The following is a 23,134-nucleotide window of genomic DNA, read 5'->3' as shown; positions in this document are numbered from 1 at the left end:
TGGGATTACAGGCGTGAACCACCACGCCCGGCCTGATCCTGACTTTCTAATTCTAGCTCACCTACATTTCCAAGAGCCCTCATTTTCCAAGAATGGAAAACTCTCTTATCTTGTCAATGATACTATCATTTCCTGGTGTTAATCCCAATGTTGCTTCCCTAATTGATCCGCTACCAAATCCTATTAGTTTCTCCTTTTACTAAGTTCATCCTTTCTTCTTCAACCTTACTGTCTCTCTCATTCCAGGCTCATATTAAGCCTACCTGGATGACCATATCATCTTTTTACTGTCCTTTCACGGTCCAATCCAGCCACTCAGATTCCAAATTAATCTTCTCAAAGCACTGGTTTTGGTTTGTGTTTTATACCATGACCTGGATCGAAGCGTGGGGTCTGCCGCTCGGGAAACCTCAGTGGCTCCCTCCTGCCTCATGGACCCAATGTCACACTCCCATTCAAGAGCTCACCTGCCCAACCAGCCTTCAGGTTCCCTCTCCCCGGGAGGCTGGTCTCTTCTGCAGTAGGGACTGCATCTCACTAGTATTGGTCCCTGGGCTTCCTGCTGTCATTTCTCTGCCCAATGTTCTCTCTATCCTTAGAAAAAAGGCCTACTTACCCCTCTCCACCACATTGCTTCTTTCATAGAACTTTGGGAATCACATATACTCCCCCCAAATCTTTGCTGACCAACTCCAGCCCAAATTTCCTTTTCCTTTCTCTGATTTTCACAGCATCTCTCAGTCTCTGCTGATTCATGTACAGTATTGTTTTCTAATTCCCTCTCTCCCTGCCATGTGAGTCTTAACATTCTAATCAAACTTTGGCTCCAAAACAGAAGTATTTTTCTCCTAGGTCCTTGCCAACCTTAACCGTCTGTATTTCTACCTTGAATTCAGCACAGTGGCTGGCACAGGATACCCCATATTAAAAAGCTGCAACTTGGTACGTTGACGTGACCTCAGCCTTTCTGCATCATCGAGCAGTCCCTCTCTTCTGGTATTTTCTGGCCCTCATAAATAAGCTGAGGGGGCTTACCTGTGGTGATTTTCTTTCTGAGCTCCGTTAGGAGTCATCTTGAAAGTGCGACCTAATGAAATGCTTCCTAACTGGTGAAGATGGGTTGAGTGTATTTCAGAGGATCCATTTAATGTAGATTTCAAATATGTTGCTTAAGGTGAAATATTGGACCTGAAAATGTCTGGCTCTCGAGATCTCAAGGGCTGATTAATGGTTGTGTTTCCTAATGATTAATTAGTGTTCATTCATGACTAATTAATTGGTGGTTGTGTTTATTAAGTCATAAAGGTCTCACAACTTGCCCTCACATTCTTCTATTTATTTTACCTCAGCTTGGGGAAGTTAGTATCCAATCCTGCTTACCGGGAAATGTACACACCTCCTCGTAAACAGCTTGAATTTCTAATTGGCTGAGTATCAGTTGTGTCCCCTTCATAAGAGCAAAGCCCCCTTTGGTGCCAGCTGGCGTTGTGAGCATTGCCCCAGTTCCCCTTGAAGCTATCCCAGGGGACTGGAAGGGGAGGCAGACAGGAGTTGCACTGAGCTACTCCCCTGGGATTGGTGGTAGTAGCTAAGGTGCCACTGGGAATTGGTCAGGGTGACCCATTTCTGACTAAGGTAGGAGAGGACAGATAGGAGTCTCTGCCTAATAAGGGAGTAACTGAATTCTGAAGGGGCCACTGATTTCCCTGCTGGGAGGGAGAGGCGGTATTTCACAATGGTTACAATTAGGATCTCTGGGATGGTACCTCAGTCCCGCTGCTTACTGGCCCTGAGACCCTGGGCTAGACACTTCTTTGTGTCTTTCATTTCCACATCTGTCAAAGAGAAATAAAAATAGTACCTAACCATAGGGTAGCCATCGGGGAGAAATGATCTGACAGGTGGGAAGCACTCAGAATGGCATCAGCATGGTGTTAGGCAGTGGACGAAGGGGAGGATGGGGAGGTGATGGTGAACTTCTCTGGGTAGAGAAGGTGATGCAGGGGGTGACTTAGTAGAACATCAGTCTCCTCACTGAGCACCTAGGTTGGCAGGGGGTGGAGGCCAGCAGGAGTCATCCACCCCCTTCCCCTTCATAGCTACTGTTTCTGCCTCCCCGAGCTGCATGCCCCGTCTTCCCAGCTGGAGAAGGCCACTGTCAAGCCACTGCCCTCCCTGTTGTAGCTGCCCACAGGCACCAGGCAGTCCTGGTGGTCGAGTCTGCAGGTTCCAGCAGCCAGCAGCCAGCCACGCAGAATGGGGAACCCCAGAGGCTGGGCGTGAGACCAAGGCAGTGCCATGGCCGTCCTCAAGCTGCTCAAGTTGGCTCAGATCATCCAGTGCCTGAGTCCTCCACAAATGCTGTGTCCCTTGCTCTCTGTCCACCCCAGTTCCATTCAGGGACTGTCCCTAATCCCAAGGAATATGAGCTAGGGAGTTTAGGGCAAGGCTCAGCAGCCACAGCTTGGCTCACAGAATTCATTCAGTTTAATAGGATTTCCTCTTTTTAAAGACAAACTTCCTTCTGAAACATTGTTAGAGGTGGGGCCACATAACTGGGATCTCCAGGGGAGATTCTGAGTGGGCCCCTCCCTCCCCACGCCCCCAACACCCCCTTCAACAACAGAAGCATGACCTTTCCTCCCTTTTCATAAGTTGCTCAAGCCCCAGGCAGCTCCATCGTCATCACCCTCAACTTCTCATGATGACAACAGTGGCAATACCACATAGGTCCTTGGGGATGCTGGCCTAGGGCTGGGGGAACAGAGGACGTGGGAGGCCTCTGTGGGTCTAAACTCCAAGGCAGCCTGTGAACAGTGAGAAGATGGGGTTGAATTTACAGTATGGCACCCGCTTCAACACTTGGGGGACCAACCTTAAGAAATCTATGGCAATATTTACTTATTTATTTATTTATTTATTTATTTTTGAGACAGATTCTTACTCTGTTCCCCCAGGCTGGAGTGCAGTGGCGCGATCTCGGCTCACTGCAACCTCTGCCTCCCGGATTCAAGCAATTCTCTTGCCTCAGCCTCCTGAGTAGCTGGGACTACAGGCATGCGCCACCACGCCTGGCTAATTTTTTTTTTTTTTTTTAGTAGAGATAGGGTTGCACCATGTTGGCCAGGCTGGTCTCGAACTCCTGACCTTGTGTTCTGCCTGCCTTGGCCTCCCAAAGTGCTGGGATTACAGGTGTGAGTCACTGCGACCAGCCTCTATGGCACTCTTCAGCTCCATAGAGTCAAATACACTTCACTATTTCTGCCTCACAAAGATGCACTTTGATAGCTGAAAGGGTAAGGACTGATAGAACTATGTGATAGTCACCACCAGCACCCAAAATAAAGCAGCTATAAATTATTGAGCAACTATGACAGCATTTTGGTAGGTTCTTTGGACACAGTATAGAGATGAGTGATTGAAGGCCTGGCTTCTGAAGCCAGAACACTGGCTGTGCTCACATGCTGTGTGATTTTGAGTGAGTTGCCTAACTTCTCTGTGCCTCAGTTTTCTCATGTGTAGTGGATACTCTGATAAGGCACCCAGATCCTCATACCTCCGCAGCACTGAGATACTCAGTCCCCGCTCTCAGAAGGAGTGTTCGCTGCCGATGGTGCAAAGCTGAGATCCCCTCCCAGAATTGCCCTCAGCAGAAGGGAGCTGCCTTGACCAAGGTTTAGGCCCCTCCCTGGGGTTGCTGCCTGCGATAACTGGCATCCAATATGGGATGCAAAGGCTGCACTCCGGGACAGCTCTGAAGGAGAAGCTCAGCTCAGAGCTCCTCAAGGGATCCGCTGATTCCATGCAACTGCACAGCACTGAGCCTCCCCACTTCAATCCTGCTCCCATTTTCCCTCTCGTGGATGCCCGAGAGCATTCCCCGGTGAACATCCTGCAGGCACATCTCAGAATCTCAGATTGTTTCCCACGGAACCTGACCTGCATCATGTAAAATACCAAACCTACAGAAAAGGTTTCTCTCTCTCCTCTTCCTTCTCCTTCTCCTTCTCGATCTTCTTCCACTTCTTCTTTTCCTAACTCCAGAGAAAGACCTTAACGCAGAGCTTTCCCAGGCCTGTATTATGTTCTGGTACCTAACCGACAATTTCTGGTACCTAACTGACATTCCGTGAATGTCGGTGGAGTGAGCGAATGACCAGAACATGGTTCTAACAGGCATGAGCCCCTTTCTAGGGAGGCCATTCCATCATGAATGTATTTTATCCCACAGCCACCCGACTGCTGTACTGAAGCCCGTTGTCCTCAGCTATGAAACACTGGCCAAGCATTCTGGTACTTCTTTCCAACCTGTCCCTCGATACTCTTGGTCTTGTTTTTCTCTTCATTATTCCAAACTCTGTTCTGCACATTCTTTCTCCTCCTGTGTTCTTTATTTCATCCTTTAATCTCAGTTTCTTAAGTTAAATGTGCATGAATGATGATGGAAATCGTATATTCCATACGAATACAGATATACTTGGCACAGTACCTGCTCCAAACACAACCACCGCCATTATATAAAGGGCTCATCACAGCCCCCAATTGCTGTTTTCTTCTGGTGTAGTCTCCCACTGCAAATTCTTGCGTCATTTCAAAGGAGAGAAATAAGAAAGTCCCGCCTGGCTGAGTCAGGCACAGTCCTGAGTTCAGTGTTGGATTACTTGACTCATCCAATAAGACATGTAATGTCTTGCTCAGGAAACTTGTGGAATCTCCCTCCCTGGAATTACTTTTTAAATAGAAGAAATTCTCATTTCCTAAGGTAGTTTAAAGAGGAGGCTCTGGCTTAAAGGCAAGAGAATAAGCTTGATGACTTAGAAAGGCTAAGCTTCCACAATTTGAAGATTTTTGTGGGTTTGTTAAGACACACGAATGTAAAACCTAAATGTCCTTTAACTGCAGTTTTTTGAATTGCATTAGTTATTTAAAAGTGTCAATTCAGCTTTGTCGCAGGTGTTAGTTTGTCAGCCAGCAACAGAAACAAAAGACAGCTAACGAACTCAGAGCAGCGGCATTTCAGGAAAAGGCACGGAACACGCAGTCAAACAGAATTAGGGAAGAACCAGGAGAAAGGATAAATCAGGGAGCAGCAGCTCTGAAATACACTTTGACTAAGTAGATGCCGTTACGTCTGGGCTTTTCTGGATGCCAAAATAGTTGTGAAATGTAAATGATAGTAATTTTGTTGTAAGAGTCTTAAAAGAAGACCAGTTGTGGCGGTCATATTTTAATGCTACTGTATAGTTTCCTAGGGCTGCCATAACAAAGTACCACAGACTGGGCTTACACAACAGAAATTGATTTTCTCATAGTTCTGGAGGCTGGAATTTGAAGATGTGGGCAAGGTCAGTTTCTCCTGAGGCCTCTGTCCTTGGCTTGCAGATGGCCACCTTCTCCCTGTGTCCTCACGCGGTCTTCCCTCTGTGTGTGTCCATAGTCCTCATCTCCTTTTCTGATAAGGACACCAGTCATGGTGAATTAGGGTGCACCATCATGACCTCATTTTAACTTCATCACCGCTTTAATACAGTCATATTCTGAGGTCCTAGAGGTTGGGATTTCGACATATGAATTTGGTGGTCGTTGGTGGGGGACGTAACTTAACCCATAACAGCTAACAATTGCCTCCCCTGATCGCTCCGTCTGTCATCGTGAGTCAAGCTCATCCTGAGTTTTATAAACATTGCATCGTCCTTGGAGGATGAGCAGACCGTTCTGGTGGGATGGGCTGATGCACACCTGTCCCTGCTGCCCTCCTGGAAGCCTCCCCATGGAGCTCCTGGCCTCACACTCTCCACGTGCCCCAGCTGCTCCTTGAGGCCCCTGCACACCCCAGCTCTTGCAGGTTTCTTTTCCTTGGCAGCTCCCTAGTGCCTCCCTCCTGAGCCCCCACACGGGGCTTCCACACGCTTCTTGTGAATTCGGACAAAGACGCCTCAATGTTGAGTAAGCTCGATGGCGACAGGGCTGCCTGGCACACACCGTGGGCATCTAGAGACGCCCATGTGCCATATGCCTGAGAAGTCACCGTGAGTTGGGGTGGAGAGGGGATTGGCAAGTTGGAGGGGTGAAGTGAGTTTTTATTGATGGAGAAGGCCCAGAGGAGCTGAGTAATGCGTTCTTTCCCCCAATCCGATTTCCACATCCTGTGACTGGGAGAGGCAGGAGAAAGTCAGGAGGAGCTTGACTCATGATGACTCTAGGAAGCTCCAGCCTGGGGAAAGCGGGTCACATGGACTTCACACGCCGGGCGGAGGCGGCCTCTCCCCAGAGAGGGCAGACCTGGCCCAGGCTCGGGACAGGATTAATTGCCCTGCTGATAGAACAGCGCAGGCCTCTTCCCCTGGGCCCAAGCCCATGCCTGCTCTTCCTAACTGCAGCAGCGGCCTGGCCTGCTGCGACCTGAGCAGCTGGAAGTGAAACCAGGGTGAGGTGAGGCTACTGGTGGGGGAGGGAGAGAGGAGGGAGCTTCTCCCAACTCCCTGTGCAAATGACTGCACAGCCAAATTCTGCAGCCCTGAGGGTGTGAATGTCCAAATCACCGGCAATAATGAGAAGTATTAGGGTGGCAACCTCTTCATGCCATTTAAAGCTGTTGCCCCACCCCTCCCTGAGACACCCTCTTCTGGTTCGAAACCTCCTCCACCCCAGGGCCCATGATTTCCTGTCTTCTTGCTCTTCTACCCCCTGGTCATTCTTCAGTACCTTCGTGTCCCCTTCTCCTCCTGTCCCTTAGACAAGGACCTTGCCCTGCTGTTTGCTGCCTTCTTTTCTGTTCTCCCCTCTCTCTTCTCTCCCTTTCCTGCAATCTTGTTCCCCAGGAGGGCTCAACTGCCTGCATCTCCCCAGCCCCACCTCTCTTGAGACTGCAGCGTCTGAGTTTCCAAACGGAAGTTCCTCCAGGCAGGTGGTTCTCAGCCTCAGCCGCCCGTGATTAGAATCACCTGGGAGGATTTTTAAAATCCCAATGCCTAGGCCCTAGCCCCAGATGGATTAAATTAGAATCTCTGGGGGTGGGAATCAGGCCTCCGTGTTTTGTGAAGTTGTCTTTCCTTCTCCTACCTGGAGATAATTGTCTCTCTTCTGACCTCCCACAATGCTTTATCTGAACTATGCTCAGAAACCTGATAATTTTTTTTGTTTTCAAAAGTCTAGCTCAAGAGCAGGACTGCTGGGTTTGGCATCTACCAGCCAGGAAGCTTTAGGCAGGTTTGTTTTCCTCATTTGTAAAACGGTGGTGGGCGGGGGGTCTAATGATAGGACTTGGCTCATAAGGTTGTTATGAGAATTAAACACATATTTCAGTGCCTGGCACATACCAAGTAATGAATAAAAGGCCGCTTTATGGTTTTGAGTAGTAAGATTTTTGAGTGCTAAACTTGTGTCTCATTCAGTGGTTCTAGAACTTTAGCCTACGTAAAGATTAAATAATCTTTTTCCATATTTAAAACCTGTATTTTATATTCTGTAAAGTGTATCTTAATAAGGTTGGCCAAAAATTTCTTTTTTTTAACTTTTATTTTACATTCAAGGGTACATTTGCAGGTTTGTTATATAAGTATAGATTATTTTGTGACCCAGGTAATAAGGTTAGTACCCAATAGGTAGTTTTTCAATTTTTCCCCTCATCCCACCTCAATAAACAATCTTTAACAAGCTCTGGAGAAACTTATTAAAAAACAAACTCTTGGTCCCCATTTCCAGAGATCTTGATTCTGTAGTCTGGGATGGGATGGAGGTCCTGCATTTCTAACAAGCTCCAGGGTGATGGGTGCAACTGGTCTGACCCACCTCTGTATCCTCTCCTACCCACCCCCTCAGCCCAGGAGCAGCAGGTGGCTGACTTTGCTAGGTCTTTCCTAGAGTCCAGAGCTCAGAGATTGTTCCCCAACAGCCACCTTGATCAATCACCAGCCCAGCATCCCAGGCTCTAGAACCTTCCTGACTTATACCCTAAAAGCAGAGTCCAGACTACCCCTCTTGTACCAGTCCAGGGCTTTTAAGGATTTGGATGGATTCTGTCAAAAGCCTAACTTAAACCCCCGCAAACTCTATATCTTCATAACCTACCAGTCCTTAAATGAGAAACCACAGAATTGTACAAAGCGGTAAGAATGTACAAAGTTTGCCTTCCATATCATATTACTTTCTTGAAAAATACCCTCCTTCTCTTTGTCCTGGCTTTGGGGACCATACAGCACTTAGTAACCCACCAGAGCTCATGGCTTGCTCTGTCCCCTTGGATGTAAATTGCTGCCGCAGCCAGATTGTCTCTGTGAGGCCTACAGGTGCCCTATTTAAGGAAGAAAGTGCACCGGCTCTTCTTCGGCTAAGCAAGGCACCATTTTGTGTGTCTTTCTTGGGAGAGCACAGAGATTCATGATGGTGCTCTTGACCTGTTTCCAGTTTCTCTAGTGAGATTTCAGCACCAGGCATTTTTCCTAATTTTCCTTCCCAGGAAGACTCCGACTCCGTCCACCCTGTATCTGCCTCTTTGCATTTGAGCTGTTTATTTGGTTCTTCCAACCTCTGTGCCGCCAAGATATCTATCTCCTTACGTTCCCCTTTTAGGCTGACTCTTTATTTTGTTTCCATGTTAGCTCAAGTCCATTACACTAAATACTGTACACATTATTATCCCCTAAACAAATTTACTCAATCAGTCTTAGCGAGCAGGGTCAGGACCCAATGAGCTGGAAGCCCAACCCTTGAATTGGCTCTCAACCAAAACAGCTCAACAGCCACCCCCTCTCGAAGCCACATTACTCCCAGAGGGATGGCGTTTTCCATCAGTGAAGAAGGTATTAATTAAAGCAAATGAAAATGCCCTCATTTGTTGTAATGGATTTAGCTCTTGCAGACCATTTTCTACGGGGTCACCTGCCTGGATGATGTGCTGAAAAGAATCAAAGGGAGAAAAGACATTAAGTTCCTAACTGCCTGCAGAGACCTGCTTTTCACCACACTGGCTTTTCCTGTATCCACAGTAAGTTACAAAGATGTGTGCACAATCTTAACAGACATGTACATATGGACAAAAGCTTCTCCTGGGCAGCCAATCTGTTTGGGAGCTCATAATAGAAAACCACACCCACTGCATTTACAACAATGTCCTGTCTGAGGACTGCACCACATTGCCCAGTGGCTTTAGGAAATAGGGCACATTAGTGATCAGATTTATCACTAGCTTTCGTACCTCTGCAAAGGGCAAAGGCTTGGCACAACGTCCTTATTGCTGTCTAATGGGGAAGTTTGAAAGACCTTTCTTAATCAAAATACAACTGAGACAACCTTGGTTCCATCAGGGTGATGGGAATGGAGAGCCCTAGGGAGGGAGATGACTAATTTTCCCCTTTTATACATCTTGTTTCACTTGCTACAATAAGCATATGTTACTTCTGCAAGTGGAAAACCATCAAGTAATATTTTTTTGAAAAAAGATATGAGACCTTCAAAGGTGGCACATGGAAACGACAACCGAGGAGAGAAAGACAGCCTGGTATGGGGTACACAGTAGGTGCCTCATTGATGTTGCTGAGTGGATGGATGTCAGGAAGAAGTGAGACATATGCCAGGGACAGTAAGCTTGTATGCTGATGCTGTCCACATTTCTATGACATTGTTCATGTTTTCCATTCGTTAGCTAGAATGGAAACCAACAGAGATCAGACATGCCAGCTGCCCAGCAGGGCCTATGATTAGAAATGACTACCTTCTTCTACCTGTCCTGCTTCCTATAGTACGGAGACTTCAAACTTAAATACAAAATGCAACTCTCCAAGCACTAATGAGTTCTGTGATAACAGAGCACGGATACCTATTACTTTGCAGGATACCTCTACCTCTGCCCATGTAAAATCTTCTAATGACCAAGCTTTTTGGTTTTTGGGGGTTTGGTTTGGTTTGGTTTTGTTTTGAGACAGTCTTACTCTATTGCCCAGACTGGAGTGCAGTGGTGTGATCTTGATTCACTGAAGCCTCAACCTCCCAGGCTCCAGCGATCCTCCTGTCTCACCTTCCCAAGTAGCTGGTACTACAGGTGTGTGCTATCATACCTGGCTACGTTTTTGTATTTTTGGTAGAGACATGGTTTTGCCATGTCGCCCAGGCTGATCTCGAACTCCTGAGTTCCAGTGATCTGCCTGCCTTGACCTCCAAAAGTGCTGGGATTACAGGCATGAACCACCAAGTCCGGCTATAGTCAAGTTTTTAAAATCAACAATAAAGTCTGTGTATTTTTTTAAGGCTTAGAAATGGAGCCTTTGAAATGTCAGAAGATAGGAAGATCAGAAGTTTAGTAGTTTTTAGCTTCCTTATCTTTGCGTTGACTTTGTAGCGTAGAGGATTGATGTTTTGACAAAAGACTCAAGGAGTACAAGAGGAGATCAATTCAAAGTTCTGAGCACCAGGGAGATCTAACCCTCAGTCAACTAGCTTGTGCATTTTCCTGGGAGCTTGGCACTTATGGTTCTCAGCATTCCCGCTTCCCCTCGCCATGCCTATTTAGAGGGTGGACAAGGAACATGTATGACTCAAGCCACTCCATGTGCCTACTCTCAGCATTCCTGGTGAAAGTTTAGAAAAAGAAGTTATTGGTTAAAATAAATGACTAATGGTCTGGGAATCCTGTTTATTCATATCTTCTCTGCCTGCCACGATGACAAACAATTGATCTCTAACTCTCTGGCACATTGAGGAATCCCCCAGAAACAGCAGATATAGCAATGAAATGAAGGGAAGAATGCTTGTTGTAGAATTTCTATAATGTATATGTTCTACATTCCTATAATGTATATGTAAGATATCTTTAAAATGGTTATCTGTTTTTATTTAGCTATGTTTCCTTGATTATCTTAGAAAGCCAAGCCTAATGATGCTATTTTTTGTGTTTTATTTTCCAGTTTGTATTTTTGGCATTCTGGATCCTCTTTCTCTACAATCGAGATCTCATTTACCCCAAGGTCCTAGATACTGTCATCCCAGTGTGGCTGAATCATGCAATGGTGAGTGAGGGGAAAATTCAGTGAACACAGAACACCAATAGCTTCTGTACTGAAAACTCCAAAGTGCCTTATTTATGTTTCCACATGTCTCAATTCTCAGCATCCAATTCACTCTCTCTCTCCACTCCATCACTATTTATTTAAGGGGCATATTGAAAGTACAAAATGAACACAAACCAGTGCTATAATTACAGTGAGTCTACTGAGAACACAGGAGATGTCCAGGTGAGAGTCTGCCATGTTGCTTAGGAAGTCATTGAAAAGACACACAGTTCTGAGAGGGCAGGTCTGAAAGAGAAGCGACTTCTGCAAACATGTCATAAACTTCCAATGTATGGATGGAATCAAGCAAGCTTTAAAAAAAAAAGCCCACCCCAACATCCAAAGAATATCTCATAGCTGAGCAGCAGTTACTTAAGTAACACGCTTTGTCATGATGCTGCATCACAAATGGGATTAGCATTTACATATTTCTAGGAATACATTTCCATTTGGGTTTTTATTCAGGCTTGTGTTTTGGAGAGGCTGAATAGTAAACAGAGCCTGTTCTGAGATTTTTAGGTCACTGGAACCTGAATATCAGTATCAGGGACCCAGATGAGCAGGGCTGGCATGAGGTTGTCCAGGTCTCAATTGGAGGAGGATAACTGAGTCATTGGCACGATGTGAACAAAGTAATTGTTCAAAGACCTAACTCAGTTTCTCAATACTCACAAATGTATTTCCACAACAATCAGGAGATTATAAAAAGGTCTCAGATTCTGTAAAGCTAATGACATTTAAAAACCCAGGGGATAGCCGGGCGTAGTGGCGGGCGCCTGTAATCCCAGCTACTCAAGAGGCTGAGGCAGGAGAATTGCTTGAACCCAGGAGGCGAAGGTTACAGTGAGCCAAGATCACACTATTGCACTTCAGCCTGGGTGACAAGAGCGAAACTCCACCCCCTCGACCCCCCCCAAAAAAAAAAACAGAAACAAACAAAAAAAACGGGAAAGGCACAAGGAAGTGGCATGTGAAGACTCCTCAAAGGTTCACTCGCAGACTTTCTTCTACCCTCACTCTTGCCCACATTTCCATGGTCTTAAAACTCACAAGATGACCAACTCAGAAAAACAATTCAGTCCACTAACACTGCCCCTGCCACGAGCCCCGGTCTCCAGAAAAAAAATAATTTCAGCCTAAATTTTGTGCTCAGTGAGTTATTGATGATTGACTGACTAATAGACTACAGCTCTGAACTCTTTCAGAGTTTAGGACCAAACTATGTTAAATAAGTCTGACCTCTTAGGAACCCTCCTCCTCTCAACTTTTTCTTGTCAAACTCTTCACCTTCCCAGTTTCCCATGAATGTTAATCTGAAACACTGATATCGTGAATATTCCTGCCTTTTTTTTTTTAAGAAATGGTACTTTATATTGTACAAAGCATGTTTCTCAGGTATGGGCTCATTTAATTCACACAGCCTTCTTTAGAGAACTACTATAATCCTGATTTTTACAAATACAAAAATAAAATAAAAGCTGGGAGAGGATGAGTGATGTGCCTGAGGCCACTGAATTCATAGGAAACACAGCTAGGATGGAAATCTGAGGCTAATGCAGCCTTCGTTGCCTTTTGCTACACTAAGTCCAGAACTTGTGATTCGATTTGGTTTTGTTTCATAATTCACCAGGCAGTCAAAAGGACCTCGCTTTGCTTGATCAGTATAGCAAAGTGTGAATTCTTACTTAAAAAAAAAAAAAAAAAAAAAAAATCCCGAATCCTCATCTGTATGCTGCTAAGCCAAAATTCTAAGGAAATGAAGGGATTTGAAACTACTGGCTGAGCTAGATGTTACTAAAATAATAAAAAGGCAGAATCTTGTAAGTATCTTTTATGTGGGGCCAAATGCACCTGTCAAACACCTTCTCAAGGTTTGTGTGCTTATCTTGTAGTTTTTCTTCACAACGACCACCATCTCCCCCCCACACTTTAGGGTTGATAGAAAGTTGGATTTCTTTCAAATAGTTATGATGATGGTGCCCAATATTTGTGACCTCGCTAAGTAAACAGCCATATGGATTTGTGATAATTTTGGAAGCAGAGAGCTGGATAACATACATCACATCCATGAGCTAATTAGCAAGGCAAATACTGTGCAACGGAGATCCTTAAATATTTTTGTGCCTCACAAGCTGAGGGGTGCCGTGGACCTTATCCTTTGCCCTTTGGTCATTCAAGTAACCTGAATCCCTCAGAGAAAAGGAGCAAGGGTCAAAGGAAGTGGAACAATGGTGACAAGGAGAGAAGAGGAGGAGGAAGCTACCCTAGGTCATATACAGACGTTTCTGTGTTTCTCTTAATTTGGTTGAAGAAACTCAACAGATCCATCTCTAGGAAAAATGTTGGTATCAGCAAAACTGGCCTTGGGTGTCCCTAACGCAGTCATCCCCAAACTTCCTGCCATCTTTTGATGTCTGCTCCAAATTAAGTGTCCTAATAACTATATCCCATCTCTGTCTTCTAGACTGTGTTCCTTGTTCTGGACATTTTCTGTCCTCACTATTAAATCTTCTTGGCCTATTGCCTCAAGGAGTGTTCTCTGCCAAGTTCTTAAATACTAGTGTGAACTCCTGGTAGAAATGGCTGCTACTGTGTCAGTTTGTTAACACTTCCCACATTTTGCCAGTGCCTGTCCATGATGGTCCAAAGGAAGGAATACAATTCCGGGAAATCGCCACTATGGCAGCCAGAGTCATGATGGGCAGTCCGGCCGGACATTTGGTACTAAGTGCTTCTGCGTGGGGCTGGCCCTGTTCCCTGTATGGCTCCTTTTTCCTTTCCACAGTAGAACAATTGCCTTCCATCACCAGCGCCATGCGATCCTGAAAGCTTCTTTCGTTTCTCAACACTACCTATGTTTGCTATTTTAGCCTTAGCTTTGGAATATTTTCCCCATGGCCATTTATGATGCCATCCCAGTTGTTATGAGTAGTATCTGTCAAAATAAGAAATACCACTCTCCCCTTGGACACAGTGTGGTTGTAGGACCTTCATAAGTAATCAAGTCTTTGGATTGCTCCCAGCTCAACCCTTGTAGCTCATTGGAAACTTGTCATTGCAGCAGGACTATTCTAAGCGGATTGTGTCTCTAACAGACATTTTCCTGCCCTTGTTATGTATTCAGACTAAATAGAAACATCAGTGAGATATTTGCATCCACCGTGGACAGGGCACCTTAATTAAAGTAGATCAATCTGACTGTTTTAGTGCTAAACAGTTCTCCAGTCTTCATAAAACAAGGGAATGAACAGCAAAGTATTCCTTCAGGTTTTGCCAGGAAAACATTAACTCCTCAGGTCTTATCTAAATGCTTACTAAAGATAGAATCAGAGCAGACAGATTTAAATAGCAGTAAGCGGACTCCCAGTAACTGAGAAAATTATCAGATCCTAACCGGAGGGGAGCTGGGGGACTTATTTCTCTGGAAATCAACCTAAATTCTTCAGGTTGCCCCAAAGGAGAGGTGAAATAGATCAGAGAACTCCTCAGAGCCTCTTCTATCTTTGAAAATAGTACATGATTATTGAGACTGTGTGTGCAAACTTTAACAACTGTCAAGGATTGCATGAATATAAGGTATTCTCATGTAAAACTTAAGAATTCCCAACCAAGATCCACTGGCTTATTCTCAATCCATGATCACAGAGTCCTAGAACTAAAAAAGTTTCATTGATGTTAATGAGGGTTTCAAAACAATCTGCTATTGAGAGACAGGGCTTTCCCTGGCTCTTTAAATTGGCGAAAGTCCCAAATACAGCCACCTAGTTATTTAATATGTTGTCATTTATTCACTTGAAAAAGAGTAGTTAAGCACCACTACATGTGTGACACTATGATTGGTATTGAATGAGGGTTTTGACATCTGGCAGTCTTAAATCTGGTTGAGTCCAATGTACACACACAAAGTTCAAATAGTGAGTTAATGCTAATACAAGGCAGTGGCATAGGTGGTGTTATGCAGAGGGACATGGTTATTGCTGAAGGAAGAACATGGACAGGAGGGCTTCTGTGCCCCACGTGTCCTGGCCTGGCTGTAACTCATGAGCAAGGCATGACTGGTTGGCCTGGATGGCCTTTGAGCCCTCTCCCAGGGATGTACTGGGAAGTCAAAATGCCCAGGGAGTAAAACTTAAAATCTTCTACTTTCTTCCTCAGTCATAGCATGCCAGATGTTATTATTAGCATTCAGATCCAATCACAGATTTTTCTCTGCCACCCATAAGCTTGCTGTGAAATTGTTGGGCTGCTAAGTAGGGGTGAGTAAGTAAGGTCAGCCATTCTTCATCCCATGCATTGCAAACTCCTCCCACCCTTCCTGATTCCTCACCCTCAATTCAGCCCCAGCCCTGGGCATAGGTCACCCAGTCTGCATATCTTGGTCCAACTCAGTGGTTTTCAACCTTTACAGAAGAGGCTCCTCTGTGAACCTGAAGAAATCTATAGACGGTTTTTCCAGGAAAGCACAAATACCCATAAAATTTTGTGTACAATTTTAGGAGGCTCATGAGCCCTCCAAATTCCATTTATGGACCTCTTACCTAGAACACCTGACATAACTGAACATACACTTGAAAAGAAGGCCCCCAGATGATTTCCATTGCTGAGTTGAAATCAAAAAGACAAAATGAAGAATCATGCATTTGAAGAAAATCACTCGTATGTGGTTTGTGTTGTTGTGTCCTTATGTGGGTGACAAGAAAAACATCAAATATGGTCCCTAATCTGAAGAAATTTAAAAGAGATATTACATACCTAATCTTATATGCAATATAGCTAAGATGTATAATAATAAGCAAGACATTTGATTTTAACATAAGGAAGTGCTAACAAGTATTTATCAGATGCCTGCTATGTACGAGGCCCTCTTCTAAGAGCTGAAGATTCAGCAATGAACAAGACCATCGAAAAGATCTGTCCTTGTGGACTATACACACATCCCAGTGGGGAAGATAAGCAGTAAACACACAATAAATAAACAGGGGGAGAGAACAGAGTGGTGTGTGAGTGGGTGTCTGTGTGGAAAAAAAGCAGGTTTAACAGGGTACAGGAAAATTATAGTGGCCAAGGGATGCCTCTATGATGAGCTGATATTTTAATAAAAATTTGGATAGGGTGAAGGAAACAGCCACAGGACATTCTGGCAGAAGAAAGGCTCAGGCAGACAGAACAGCAAGTTTAAAAAGCCTCCAAGGAAATACTAGCATCTCTAAAAACCAAGAAGGCCAGCGTGGCTGGTTCAGAATGAGGAGGGAGATGAGAGGGTGCAGCCAAGGTTCAGATTATGCCTCATGTGACTTGCAAGGAGTTGGCATTTTATTCTGTGTATGATAGAAAAAGTCACCTCTTCAGGGACGCCTTCTTTGTACCTCCCTAACATACATATATATACTTAATAATCCATATGGCAGAAAGAAAGATAAAAGATGTTTAGCCTAAGCCACAGGGAAGGAGTATGGATACAGAGGCTGGGGAGGTGCAAGGATTACGAACAAGGAAATCAATTGTTCCATTTAGACATGTGAGTTTGAGACACCTATTAGATAATGATGTCAAGATGTGGAACAGGCAGCTGGACATACTGCTCTAGCTTGGACATGTGTAGGGTAGCTTTCTGGGATGGTGACATACATCTGATTATCTTCATTATACAGATTGTTTTTAAAGTTAAATTTAGTAAAATCACCTAGGAAGTAGTTATGGTTAGATAAAATATTCCAGGAGACTAAGTCTTGGAATACTCCAGCCTTCAGTGGTTGGGAGAAAAGGGAGACGGATTCGGTGAAGGACACCAAAAAGGAGGTGCCAGTGAGCTAGGACGAAAAACCCAATGCAGTGTAGTCTCCTGGAACTCAGTGTAAAAATATTTCAAGAAGGAGGAAGTATTTTATGTCCAAAAATGCTGAGAGGTGAATATGATGACCTTGTGAGAGGACTTGAGTCAGACCTTTCCACTGGACTTCGCAATTTGGTACTCGCTGTGACCTGTTCAAGGGCAGTTTTGAGAGTGTGTGGGGAGAAGATAGAGCCTTGGTTATGCTCTGTCCTTATGGACTATATACACATCCCAGTGGGGAAGATAAGCAGTAAACACACAATAAATAAACAGGGTGAGAGAACAGAGTGGTGTGCTTGTTGCTATTACAAATTAATGCAAATTTCATAACTGAACACAGTACAAATGTGTTATCTTAACGTTTGGAGGTCAGAAGTTCAAAATGGGTTGCAAGGGAGAAAATTCAGGTACTAGCAGAGTCGCATTCGTTCTAGAGTCTCTGGAGGAGACTCCGTTTCCTTACTTCTTCCAGGCAGACCACTTACCTTCCTTGGCTCATAGCTCTTTCCTCCTCCTTCAGAGCACATCACTCCAGCCTCTGCTTCCACCATCTTCACATCACCTTTTTTCCTGCCTCTGCTGTTCCCACCTCCTTCTTATAAGGATCCCTGTGATTACAATGGGCCCATCCAGATAACTCAAGTTAGCCTCTTAATCTTAAAATCCTTAATTTAATTACATTTTCAATGTCTCTTTTGCCATGCAAGGTAACATATTAACATATTCACAGGTTCCAGGGATTAGGACATAGGCATCTTTGGGGACCATTATTCAGCCTTCTGTGCTATAAAATAACGCCATTGAATGCAGACCTAGGTCTCTGAATTGTAACCCTTTCCACCCCAATTTCGAAAATGCTGTCTTATACTAGGTATAGCAAAAGATTCCATTTGTTCTGTTGCATAAAAGTGGCAATAAATTATTTAAGCTCATGTAATAGTGACCTCTATTCTAAGTATTTTCTTTTTTAAAAAAAGTGTTGTGCAGTTACCTATCAATAGAAAAAGTAAAGCACTACATATGTAATTTGATAGAGATTGTATGATACAGACACAAAGTGTGGTAGCAGTAGAAAAGGTAAAGCTCAGAATGGCTGGTCAGAGAAGGAGATATCAGATCTCAAAGGATGTTGATAAGTAGTGATCAGTAGGATATTGATAAAGGTGACAGAACATTGCCAAATATTGACAATGTCAAATCAGGTTTTTCCAAAAGGTTCTTCTCTTCCTCTTTCCTTCCACTTCCCCTCTCTGCCCCTGTTCCCTCAAAGAGAATTGCTGGCTAAATGTCAGTCTTCCAAGGGGCCCAACAAAGAGACTCTGCTTGGCATCTCGCTAGTGAACAGTAGGCCTCCCTTTGCAAATGTCAATAATATGAGTCACTACACCAGCCCCATCTCACTCCCTGCTGGGTGAGCAGGATTGCCCTTCCTCCATACTGCCTAAAGAAATATTGGCCTCAGTTACATTCTCTGCAACACTGGCCTAGAACACAAGCAAGGCAAGTTGATCAGAAGAGGAGAAGCAAGAGAGTAAAGGCTTTATTTACCTCAAGATGTGGGAGAACATCCTTTCTGAATTATCACAGAGCAGATTAATGGATCATGATCAGATGTTCCTTTTTGCAGCCAGAATCAATGCCCCACCTTGCGCCACCTTCTCAACGTACCAACACCATCCGGAAGTGCTTCATGTAGGGTATTAAAAAGCTACTTTCTTTAGAGACCATGGAGAAAACCTGTAGGCTGTGTGTTTCATGTAGCTACACATATGGGATTCTCATTTTAAAGAGTGATGCTGCATCACTGCCAAAGCATTAACACAACAACCAATATTCATTAAAATCTCATCATGTGCTAAGCACAGAGTGGGCACCATTTGGACTAGCAGGGGATAAAAGACAATATTCCCATCATGAAAATAGTAAAAAGTCAAAGAACAAGCCACAAGGTGCTATCAAAGAGTGCAGGATAAGGTCCAATGAATGCCGTGAGCATACTTCTAAAGGGAAAGTCACTTCCCACTGTACAGGTTAGAACAGGTGATGAATGAGTTGGAGATTTGAGCTGGGGTTCAAAGGTTGGATAGAAAAGACAGCAAGTGATGTCCAAGTATGAGAAATAATGAGCCAAAAGAGAGAAATGTCTGAGCCCAAGGCAGGCCCAGGGCACCATGAGTAAGTAGATCAGCGTATTTGTTTCCTAGGCTGCCATAACAAAGCACCACAAATTGGGTGATTTAAATTAACAGAAATGTATTCTCACACAATTCTGGAGGCTAGATGTCTGAAACCAAGGTGCTGGCAGAGCCGTACTCTCTCAGAAGGCTCCAGAGGAGAATCTGCTGCATGCATTCCTCACCTTCTGGTGTTGCCAGCAGTCCTTGGCTTGTAGACACATCACTGCAGTCTCTGCCTTGTCATCACATGACGTTTCCCCTGTTTGTGTGTCTGTCTTTACCTCTCACTCCTTGCAGATATGTGCCTCTGTGCCTCTTGTCCTCTTTTACAAGGATATCAGCCAGGTTGGTTTAAGGCCCCTTACTCCAGTATGACCTCATCTTAATTAATTACATTTGCATTTGTTTCCAAATAAGGTAACGTTCTGAGATTCCAGGAATGACATGAATTTTGAGGACACTATTTAACTTAGTGCAGTTAGTTTGGCAAGAACAAAGGTATCAAAGGGGGGAAAAGCAGGAGATTCGTGTGGAAAGAGACATGGGGTCAGATGTTGAAGGGCATGAATGCTAAGGATTTTGTTTCTGTTCTGTAAGCAAAGGAAATTGATTGAAGATTTTGAACTTGGAATAGTCTCTACCTTCAAGTGCTCATAATTAGATTAGAGAGTAAAAGATTGGGGGAATTTAAGAGATGTTGCCGTCATATAGGGTGGGTTAGTGATGGAATCATTTCCATGATTTACTGAAAAAAATCAAAAACTCTCGCTAAATTTCAGACTCACGTTTCTTTTGTAGGGAAACACTGGAATTATACTGTATATTAGTTTTCCTTTATTCTGCTTTCCAGGTGAAAGAAGAAGAGAGTAAAAATATATTTCTAATACATTCTTAAAATGCCCATTGTGGTTCTGTTGTTTAATACAACATTCATTGTCTTTGTAAATTGCTTATAATCTGTGTCAGTAGTGATCTGAGTCAGTGTTAGTTGCTATCGAATAGTGAGCCCTAATTCATCTTCCCTTGTGTTGTTTCCTGGAGACATAAATGTCAACCCAGAATCATAGAACTGAAATGTCTCAATCTCTACAAACCGCTCACCTTGCAGAAGAGGAAACTGAGGTTTGAGTAGTTTATTCAACTTTCCCAAGACCACAGAACTGATTAGCGATAGAGTTGGGTCTAGAATATGATCCAAAGTCATAAACCTGTGTTTTCTCTAATACTCATGTATTTAATACATCCATTACTCAAGGCAAGTCCAGTCCCCTAGTCAGAAAAAAATAAATTTCTTCCTCTGTAATCTTTGTATAAACACATATCCAACATCTACTATCTGCATAGTTTTCCTTTACTCTACTCCTTAACTCACTGTTAATTAAACTTTTTTTTGAGATAATTGTAGATTTACATGTAAGTGTAAGAAATCATAGCGGTGCTGTGTACTCTTTGCCCAGTTTCCCCCAATGGTAACTTCTCAATGCCTTTTTTAAATGACACTTTTCCAAGGTAGAGCATATGAAATGTCTTTAAAATCACAATCTCAAAAGCAACTGTTTCACATCAAGTCACCCAACTGTGATTTTCCATCCCTTGTACCATTACATTATTATTATTTTTTATTATTATTTGAGACGGAGTCTCGCTTTGTCACCTAGGCTGGAGTGCAGTGGCATAATCACTCACTGCAGCCTCAGCTTCCCGAGTAGCTGGATTTACAGTCACATGGGCACATGCCACGCCTGGCTAATTTTTTGTGTTTTATTAGAGATGGGGTTTCACCGTGTTGAACTCCTGAGCTCAAGTGATCCACCTGCCTCAGCCTCTCAAAGTGTTGGGATTACAGACGTGAGCCACCGTGTCCAGCCCCCTTGTACCATTAAATTCTAAAATGTGCTCTGGCCATGTTCTAGACCAGGTCTACATGAGAAAGAGAAAACATGACTGACAACAATGACCAGGAAATAGTATTGGGAAATAACTTCTCATGTGAGTCTAGGGAGAGTAGAGACACATAAATTAAGCCATTGTATGAATGTCTCCATGGCATCCCGAGAGAAAGGCCCTTGTTCAGAGCATTGCTGAACATGTACCAAAGCTCCCAAGCAGAAATAAAGTGGAATCATTAACCACACCTGTATATTTACTTGAATATCAATTCAGGTTTTAGCACTACAGTGTTATTGATGGGTGGATCCTTGTTTTGAAACAACTTTCTAGGCACCCTTTTTAAAAAAAAATCATTCCATTAACTTCCTAACCTAGAGTAGGTTAGAGTCTTTTCTGTCATTCACCTGGGAAACACTGAGACGCTGAATGCCTTAAATGCCACAGTGAAATCAGAAGCTAAACTGGGATGAGGAAGCAGAGGTACCTGAATAACCACCATAAAGCCATTTTGCCTCTCAAGAAATCGCAAGCTAAACAGAGGAAAGTCTAATAGTGAACACTTCCAGAGGACAACCAGTCCATTGGTGGTTTTCCGTAGCTGGAACCGGGCACTCACTGTGTCTGCTTTCTTCATCTCTGGAGAGCAAGGACCAGGATGATGAAAGCGTGATTTTTTTTTTTCCCTCCTTTTAATCCCAATTCAGAGAACTTCCAATGTATGCTCTCAAGAGTAGCATATTTTTAAAATTCCATTATTGAGTGATTTCCTATTATCAACATATCAACAGGCTGCTTTTTAAACAGAAGAAAACCAGTTAAAAAAAAAATTCTAATTTCTCATTCAAGGTCAAAGGTTTTTAGTGATCAGAAAAGTATAGCTGTCTTCTGAGAAGTTACTAGGAATTTTAGGAACTAAGGTTATTCAGTGCCCTTGAGGGCTTGCTGGTGAGTCCCTCTCCTGTGTGAATCAACCAGTGCTCACTTCCATGGCAACCATGTGTAACACCCCAACGGGAAGAATGACTTGATGCTGGAGAATAACCAGGCTGGAGAAACTCATAACGGAAGATCCTAAATCTCTCTGAAATACTAAGAGAAAAAGCTAAAAATCTAAGTGGAAGGAAAGAGCCAAACTCCCATGATCTCAAGACAGACATGAAACATCCCCGAGAGCAGCCTGCCGGGCGGATGAGAGCGCCTTCTCTGCCAGGTTAGAACTGACACTCCTCTTCCTGATTAAATAGCCAGCACGGAAAAGGCCCTGTCATGCTTCTGGTTGCTTAATAACCCCAGAGGCAGACACACTGTAGGCTGTGGAGTTCCGTTCTTGCCTTGAATAAGGAGCTGCTGACAGGTTCTCAACCAGCCCCCACACCTTGTTCCTGGTCTCAACATCTTCTCTGCCTACTAAGAAGCCGCTTGTGCCTAATTGGAAATTTGAATTTGTCCAGTTCTTCTGTCTTCCTCCCACCTCCAGGTCCTTGGATTACCAGTCAGTGGAATAATTCTGCAGGGCATTTCCTGGTAGTCTTCTTGATGTGATAATTACACTTGCCCATGTATTACACGTCTGTCACATGGATCCTTAGCTCTTAGATATTTCTCATCTTGAGTTTCTGAATTTTCAGCTGTGCCCTTTATCTTTCTCTCCCAATCCAAGATCCAAGTCCATTTATATAGAAGGTCCTTGTTTTACCATCTCCCTCCTCAATCTCATCAACTCTTGCAACCTATCATCGGCCTGCTTACCCTGGCTTCATCCCCTTTCTGTCACTCTCATGCATTTGCTGGATTTATCATTTCCTCTAAAACTTTACATTGGAGCAAAGCTAAAGAGGAGTGCGGGAATGAGGACAAGAAAGAGCTCTGTCTCTAGGAAGCTCATGCATGTTAAGCCATGTGAGAGACAGGGGCACCCGACAGTATCTATCGAAGTGTGAATAAAAGGTCTGCTCAAATCTGGGATTCTGTTGATTCTCACTCAGATCACTGATCTCAGGAATTCTACGCCGAGTGCAGAGTGTGTACTTGTGAACTTTTAACGGTGGCTGACAACTAAAATGGCCCCAGATGCCGTTTCAGAGCACCTTGATTAACTAAAAATCTCTAGGTGTGTTGGTGCATCCTCCCTCTATCTGCTCAGAGAACCAGCAATGGAATTATGATGGCATTGAAACAGAATTCAACCC

General features: G+C 43.9%; 1 protein-coding gene across 2 annotated transcripts in view; it reads left to right on the top strand.

Annotated features, from left to right (window-relative positions):
• Positions 1-23,134, top strand: part of ADTRP (androgen-dependent TFPI-regulating protein) — a 65,690-nt gene that overhangs the window by 2,233 nt on the left and 40,323 nt on the right. The window contains exons 2-4 of one of the 2 annotated variants that reach the window (XM_011962692.1): positions 7,156-7,209; positions 8,852-8,986; positions 10,902-11,003. In XM_011962692.1, coding sequence (XP_011818082.1) covers positions 7,156-7,209; positions 8,852-8,986; positions 10,902-11,003 — 291 coding nt within the window. The remainder of the gene's footprint in view (positions 1-7,155; positions 7,210-8,851; positions 8,987-10,901; positions 11,004-23,134) is intronic. The other variant, XM_011962693.1, reaches the window with a different exon arrangement.

This window comes from Colobus angolensis, unplaced genomic scaffold (assembly GCF_000951035.1).
Source record: "Colobus angolensis palliatus isolate OR3802 unplaced genomic scaffold, Cang.pa_1.0 Scaffold6, whole genome shotgun sequence".
Lineage (NCBI taxonomy): Eukaryota > Metazoa > Chordata > Mammalia > Primates > Cercopithecidae > Colobus > Colobus angolensis.
This window is presented reverse-complemented; position numbering and strand designations above follow the sequence as displayed.